General features: G+C 44.3%; 1 protein-coding gene across 9 annotated transcripts in view; it reads right to left on the bottom strand.

The window, feature by feature from the left end:
* Window positions 1-5: 5 nt before the first annotated feature.
* Mark3 (microtubule affinity regulating kinase 3) overlaps window positions 6-8,076 on the bottom strand; it is an 89,765-nt gene continuing 81,694 nt past the window's right edge. For 4 of the 9 annotated variants that reach the window (XM_029484375.1, XM_029484373.1, XM_021178540.2 and 1 more), the window contains 3 exons: window positions 4,232-4,258; window positions 2,805-2,849; window positions 423-969 (listed from right to left, as the gene is read on the bottom strand). In XM_029484375.1, the coding sequence (XP_029340235.1) occupies window positions 624-969; window positions 2,805-2,849; window positions 4,232-4,258 (418 nt within the window). In that variant the 3' untranslated portion in view covers window positions 423-623. Of the gene's footprint in view, window positions 970-2,804; window positions 2,850-4,231; window positions 4,259-8,076 lie in introns of all 9 variants that reach the window. The other 5 variants (XM_021178543.2, XM_021178542.2, XM_021178539.2 and 2 more) reach the window with 4 other exon arrangements.

Here is an 8,076-nt window from a genome sequence, read left to right as displayed (position 1 = left end):
CAAGGTTTTACTGAGAAAAAGTGAATTTTTAATTATCTTGTGAATCTACTTAGAAAAACACACACAAGCAATGTTCACAACTATAAATTTAAACCTTTTGCAAAAAAAAAAAAAAAAAAAAAAAGCAAAAAAAAAAATCACGAAACAAACACAAAACCACAGGCATGAACTGTAAACCTGTATTAATTATCAACTAGTCTTAAGGTTAATTCTTAGCAGTAATTCAGTATTTTCCTTCTTGGCAATTGTACTGTTTTAGCACCAAATGATCTCCCACAGAGGTACTAGTAAAGCTGGCTGCCAGTGTGAGGAGCCGCTTCCAACACAGCGCTCCCCACACGTCATCCACTCACACCACACAAGGAGCCGCGTGCAGATGCTGTTACACTCTGACTCCCAGGGCAATGGAAACAAGACAGAGGCACGGGGTCACAGACTTTAATGTAGTGCATTCGTAGAGAAGGCCAGCCTTCGCTCCCAGGCGCGCTCGCTTTCATCCTCAGACTTTAATGTCATGATTTAGAAGATGCAGACGTTATTGCCTAAATATTACTCTATACATTTCCATCAGTGCTCTGGAAAACACCTTAAATTGCTACTTAATTTACACCATAATTACTGGGTTACAGCTTTAGCTCATTGGCAATTTTGGAAGCAATATTTTTGAAAGCTATGGATGTCCCTGATATCCGCTTAAACCGGACTCCATTCAGAGACAGTCTTGGCAGCTTACAGACTTCCATTTCCCACTGTACCAGGTTCTCTGCGTGCCCGTCGCCATGGACACAGAAGAGCAGGAAGCGCTCCCTCTGCTCGTAGTCGCAGTTATTGGCGTCCAGCACCTTGCGGATCTCCCGCATCATGTCACTGGGGTCCATAGAGCTCGTGGTCTTCATGCTCCAAGTGAAACGCAGGGAGCGGGGCTTGGCCTCTCTGTTCTCATCCTTCTGCTCCGAAGACACATTGCGACTGAAATGCACAGGGCAGTGTATGAGTTTTCATTTACTGGAAAAAGAACCTTAGTATTATTATTATTTTTTTAACCTTAGCTAGTTATCAATTCCTTCAGCTCAAGTGACAACTGATCCCATGCACAGCCCATTTACCAGAGGCGTACACCTGTATCTCCAACCCCTAAACATAAAGGATGCACACAAAATTCTACCTGGCTGCAAAACGTCCAGGAGCCATTCTGTACTGGAAACCTTTGAAATCAGGCTAAAGAGAGTCCCCACCTGTGCTTAGGGTGGGTGCAGACCAGCACCCTTCTGCTCTAACACACACAACCCCTCTATTACTAATAGCACGCTTGCCACAAGTGCCACAGAAACCAGTGCTCAAAGGCTGACTCAGTGTCCCCAACTTGGGGCTCCTGTCCCTCGGTCAGATGCTGAGTGCACAGGTAGGCCATCCGACCTCTGTCACCACCATCTACCTCACCTACTGTTTCTCTCCTTGTTACAGATCTAATTTCACCACTGGAAATATCAAGGTCATGTTCCCTGGCTATCAGTTGCTCAGAAGGCTGAGAAGGAAGGATCACAGGAGCCACGAGCTTGAGGGACCTGAACGACAGTGAGGCCCATCTCGAAATGGGCAAACGGAGCACTACAGACACCCACAACTTAGATGATCTCATTTTAATGAAACAGGGAAAAATGAAATGCTACCGCTCGCTTGTCTGTGGAGAACTGAAATGACTGGTTTGCACAAGGTGAGGGCTCAGAGCACAGTTCAATTGCTACCTTAGATACTTCACAGCTTACAGAGGCAAGCACAAGCCTGGCAACATTCTTGGGATCTGGAAACCTTACGTGAGGAGGCAGACGCAGCACAAAAAAAATGATATTCGTGGTAACGAGAAACAGGTTTGAGCTGTTGCTTGCTTCGCTTCCTCCCTTCCTTCCTTCCAGGGTCTCATGGAGCTCACTCTTGGCCTTGAACCACTGGCCGCCTGCTGTACTTGCCAAGTGTAGAGACTCTAGGTATGTGCCACCATGACTGTTTGTTCTGAACAGAGACGATGGCACAAATGCAGAGGTAGGAAAGTGCAGACTGTACTTAAGACCCAGCAGACTAGACCAGAGTGACACCCAAAAGCGCTGGCCTAGCTTACAGAGCACTTGCACGGCAAGCCTTGCTTGCTCTATCTAGGAGGCAGGTTCCAGCACCGCCTTCCTACTGTGGATGGGGCGATACAGAGCTGGAAAGGCAGAGCTTGCTCTGCGCCGGCAGGGACAGGCCTTGGGGAGACTACCTGCTCACCTCAACCCTACCTTAAAGACTACACAGTGCTCGGCCTCACAGAGACAAGCAGTGGGTGTCAAGGAAGATTTTCACGGGAACCACAGTGTCTCACCACAGCCTGTACTGGGAAGAATAGGAGGAGGCCTATCATACAGACATGGACTCCCTGAGTCTATCTGTGATTCCAGATGCACACAATGAGAGCTACACAAAACCAAAAAGCAGGCAAACAACCTCTATAATCATCATTTAAAAAGAAACGCCATCTCAGCCCTCCTGACCTTACCCAAGGCATCAGAGACAACTGGGAACCGAGGGGGCTTAGGAAGGCGCTCCTGGCACACTGCTGCCCTCTTATGGCTGCTGGGGCAAAAAGCAGTCTCCTAGGTCCAGCAAGCAGAGCCAGCAGCCCCAAGAACATTCCAGAACCAGAACCCCAACACAGTGCCAGGCCCATTATACTTGAATGAGTCAGCAGGAAACAGCATTGGTCATCCCTGACATGACAATGACGTAGGTAAGTACTTAAAATATTTGAAGTAAAAGTCTTCCCTCACCTTGAGCCCTCATATCTCCCGTTCCTCTCATATTCAGTTGGAAGTCTCAATGGACAGAACGTAGAAGCAAAGGAAAGTGGGAAAGAGAAAAGAAATCTTACAAACTGGTATACAACCACTGTACATCAACAAAAACATTACACAGTGAATAAGTCTAGGCATTTTTCAGTTTCTGCGGAACTAATTTAACCTCCTCCTCCGTGTGGTGTGGCTCAGTTGGTGCTATGTTCTAGTGAGGACAGAGCTGTGCAGAGGCAGGCTGCACATTCAGGAGGGTTGTCTTCCAGCTCCCCACACTCGTGGCTTTGCACTAGAGCTGTTCTATGTTCTAGTACCGCTCTACGGAGCGCAGTTCCCATTTAAAAAGAAATGGAGTTATCAGTAGACCTCCATATTCAAATATAACAAATTTGTGAAATGAAAAACTAGCTATTTGGGAAGATCACTGAAAACTCATCATGGTACTTGCATCAAAACCAACACTCTGCAGTTCAACTAAGAGAGCATGTTTCATGGACAGAAAACGCAGCCTGGTCTTCTCGAGAGCCACAGGCGACAGGAACTGTACCTTTTTCCTCTCCCTCTCCCTCTGTCTCCCCCTCTCTCTAATGGGGGTCTCTTTTATTAGTCTTGGCTAGTCTAGAACTCAATAGAGCTCCATATGTAGACTAGGATGGTGTTGTCTGCCTCCCAGGTGACAGGGTGACGGGTGTGAGTTATCACACGGGGCGAGGCTGTAACCTTAATAGCAGAGCTTCTGCTTTATACGTGCACATTCCAAGAACATTGATATTTTTGGTCTCTTATTGTCAAAATCAAAGATATTACCCCAACTGGAGCCAAGTTACTACCATGCTCTAGTCAACAACGACACATGAGAAGTGGCTTAAGGGAGCGAACGCTGTACTGGACATTCTGCTAGGACGTTACGGGCTCCTGAGTCTACATGTCCGTCTCCAACATCGGAGGTGGCCTTTGCCAACTCAATCCTCAGTAAATAATGGCAATGTCATACAATTGTCACTTACCTTCTGCATGCTTGCGGCTAAGTCATTAATTGTACACTTATTACTGAACATATCATCTTTACACAGGGGCATGCTCAGTGTTATTAGTACCAAGGCAGAATTATCTGGATGCTAAATCATTCTACTGAAGACAGAGAGTGCACAGGGCATGCGCAGGCCTTTGCTGAGTGGGTGCTGCAGTGCCTTTAAAATGCTCATAGAGTTAATCTAGTTCTTTCCAGTTTCCTTTTAAGGAAATGAGGATTTAGTTCTTAGCAGAAAGTTTAGTTTTAACGCAAAGAACAACAAAAATAAACAACAACAAAAAACAGGACCAAAAGCCAGACCTGATGTTAATTGCAGGAGCTGTTGGGGGGCGGGGTGAGGACTGGGGAGTAAGTGTACATATAGAAGTCCTACCTTTTGATAAACCTGAATGACATGTTTCTAAAAGAAATTAAGCCAAAAAAAAATTAACAGAAAAGACTTGTACAAATTAAACAGAAAATCTAATTATAGAAAGAATAGAAAAAACAAGCAAAAACAAACACCAGGGCTCCTCTTCTGGTCAGTATCAATAGAAGCAGCATTTGTTGAAAAGTAAAATTATTGTAAACATTTGAGTGTGGTTCTTAACTTGAAACATAAAAACTTGTTTAGCCATAGTAACTAAATTCATTACAAAAATCGTGTAAAACAAAACTCAGTCTCTTTAAAAACTATCATGAACAGTGGTGTGTGGTGGCACACGCCTTTAATCCCAGCACTTAGGAGGTAGAGGAGGCAGGTGGAACTCTGAATTTGAGGCTAGCCTGGTCTACAGAGTGAGTTCCAGCGCAGCTAGGCTATACAGAGAAACCCTGCCTTGAAAACAAAAACAAACAAAAACAAAACCCCAACCCCCCACAAAACCCAACCAAGCAAACAGAACATGATCATGATCACAGTCATGCTATTGCTGACTTGCTGTGTGTATCAGAGGCTGGCCTTGTATCTGCAACCTGCTTCCTACCTGAGTGCTGAAATTACACATCTGCCACCACGCCTGCAAATTCAATGTTGTCTAACAAGTACTTTCAGATGTACATGTAATAAATACCATTTCTCAAATGTCTACAGATTATCTAAAGAGCAGAATTCCTGCTTCTGTTGCATAAACACAAAAGCTCTAATTATAAGTCATAGACATGAAAAGGATCATCACTGAGCCGTGTGTGATGGCGTGGTCCTACAATCTAGCTGTGACAGTGGAAGGAAGTACTGGAAATTTGGGCCCAGTCAGGTCTATTAATATCAACTTCCAGAGCCAGTGCTGCATAGCAAGATCACGTGTTTTAAAAGGGGGTAGTGCTGGTAATTCTGCTGGGTAGTATTTGCATGAAAACTCTGGGGTTCATCTACAGTACTTCATGATGGGGCATGACCGGGCATATCCGTCTTGAAGGCCATCCTTGGCTACATAGTGAGTTTGAACCCAGCCTGGGCTACAGGAAACCATGTCTCAAACAACAACAAAACCAAATCAAAACACAACAACAAATCTGAAGAGGCATATACGCTGTACCAAACAGAATCTGACAAGATCTTTCTTACAACAGGCACCTCTGGGCAAGTGTCAGTAGGAACAGACAGTCCAGTGTTATAATGGACACACACATGACGGTATAACACAGTTTTTGAACTTTTCCTCTGGGGTTTAACTTTGCACTGCTTTTAGGGAAGTTCAAACCCTTGCCCTTGTCATCTGTAACTGTGCTGGGCGCCATCCATAGCTATTCTAGAGTGCATGTAGCCTGTGAACCATAGGGTGGACACACTTGCTTAGACAGAATGAAAGGTATTGCATTGTAGTCTATGCTACAGACAACTAACTGCTGTCCACATCATACAGACCAAACAATGGTACCCAGCAGGATAAACACTGTATAGAAGACTGTGCATGTAAAATACTCTTAACTAGACCCCACACAAATATGTATTATTTCAAAACGATTTCCAGCCCCCAGCCCCTCTCCCAGGGCGTCCTGGAGATCTAACTCAGGCCCTCTGGGTTACGTCACTGAACGACATGCCTAGACAACAAGGGTTATGACGCGCATAAGGGTTGTGCCTGTGTGTAAGTGTAACAGGGCCCAAGGAAGGCAAAAAAAAGACTGTGTAGAGCTGGAGTAGGAGACAACCTCTGCAGACATGTGGGGTAAACAAGGGCTTTCATAAAGTGTAGTGAGTGTTTACCCTGAGCGAGCCCTCCAACCTCTCACAAAGGTTTTTTTTTTTTTTTTAAAGATTTATTTATTTATTTATTTACTATATGTAAGTACACTGTAGCTGTCTTCAGACACTCCAGAAGAGGGAGTCAGATCTCCTTACGGATGGTTGTGAGCCACCATGTGGTTGCTGGGATTTGAACTCAGGACCTTCAGAAGAGCAGTCGGGTGCTCTTACCCACTGAGTCATCTCACCAGCTCACAAAGTTTTTAAAATACACTTCAATTCCTGATTTTCTAGGTAAGTCAAAAGGTACTGTTGAAATAAAACTTATGTACTTTTCTTAATTTTTCTTCCTCCAAACGTCTTTTAATATACAAATAAGGTGGAGGAAAGATAGTGGAAAGCAGACTGAAGACCTACACTGTGCTTGGGATCATGTGGACCCATCTGAGGTCCTGTGTCTGGGCTGGAGCTATATACTGCCTGCAGGGTCTGGCAGATTTGTTTATTTTTAAGTGTGTGTGCGTGTGCGTGCTCGTACTCGTGCACCTGTACTTGTGCATACATGGATGACATCAAATCCTTCTGGAGTTCTAGTTACAGGTGGCTGTGACTCACATTAAGTGGGTAGTAGGAATCAAATTCCTATCCTGTACAAGATCTGTATGGTATTCTTAAACACTGACCATCTTTAGGGTTGGAAGATACTGCCAGCCTGGGATATAGAGGAAAAAGTCTTCCTCAAATAAAAGTAAAAAATAAAAGATAAACTGGAGGTGGGGTGGTTGGTGAGATTGCTCAGTGGTTAAGAGCATTGGATACTCCTGCGGATGATGTATGCAGCTTTGATTCCTAGCACCTACATTGTAGCTCATCTGTGACTCAGGTCCCAGAGGAATCCAGTGTGTACACAGGTGCCAGACACGTACATAGTGCACTGACATACATGCAGGCAAAACAATCATATATGTAAAATAAGATTTTTGGTTTCTGAGACAGGGTTTCTCTGTGTGGCCTTAGCTATACAAGAATTTGCTCTGTAGACCAGGCTGGCCTTGAACTCCTAAGTGGTGGGATCAAACCCATAAGCCCCGACTGTCCAGCCTAAAATCTTAAAAAACAGAACAAACAAAAGACAACTAGAGGTGACTATAAATTATAAAATATGATGTAGAAGAGGCAGTACATCTCCGAGAGTTCAAGGCCAGCTTGGTCTACAGAGGGAGTTCTAGGACAACCAGGACTACACAGAGAAACCCTATCTTGGAAAAAAAAAAAAAAAAAAAAAAAAAAAAAAAAAAACAAAATAAAAAAAAAAAAAAAAAAAAAAAAAAAAAAAAAACAAAACCCAAAAGAAATAAAAAAAAGGTGGAGAGAGTAATAGGAACAGAATCCTCAGGTAGGTATGGACTCATTGTACATGTAAAACCATGTGTACTACTTATAGAGGTATCATGCATACAATGTGCATGATCCCGATGTTACATAATATACGAGTATATATGTATAGGTAGAGAATAACTATAAAGCAGACCAGGTGTGGCCTTCAACACCTTTATCACTCTAGCACTAGGGAGGCAGAGTAGATCCTTGTGGGTTTGAGGCCAGCCTGGTTTGCACTGCGAATTCCAGCACAGCCAGGACTCCAGAAGACCCTGTCTCAGACACTGAAGAGAGCCAGAGCACTTGCTCATTCACAGGACCCAAGTTGATCCCCAGAACCCACATGATGTCCTACAATCATCCAGGATGACAGTTCCAGGGGACCTGACACTCTCTTCTGTCCTCCTCCAGCATCAGGCATGAATGTGGTGCACAGGCATGCATTTCAGCAACACTTGTACACGTAAAATTAATAGATCTACAAGAAAACCAGCCAGGTGGTAGTGGTGCACGCCTTTAATCCCAGCACTTGGGATGCAGAGGCAGGTGGATTTCTGAGTTTGAGGCCAGCCTGGTCTACAGAGAGAGTTCCAGAACAGCCAGAGAAACCATGTCTCAAAAACAAAAACAAACAAACAAAAAAGAGCCGGGCGTGGTGGCGCACGCCTTTA

The sequence above is a fragment of the Mus caroli genome, chromosome 12, assembly GCF_900094665.2.
Source record: "Mus caroli chromosome 12, CAROLI_EIJ_v1.1, whole genome shotgun sequence".
Taxonomy (NCBI): domain Eukaryota; kingdom Metazoa; phylum Chordata; class Mammalia; order Rodentia; family Muridae; genus Mus; species Mus caroli.
Note: the sequence above shows the minus strand (reverse complement) of the source record. Positions and strands in the feature narration are given on the sequence as shown.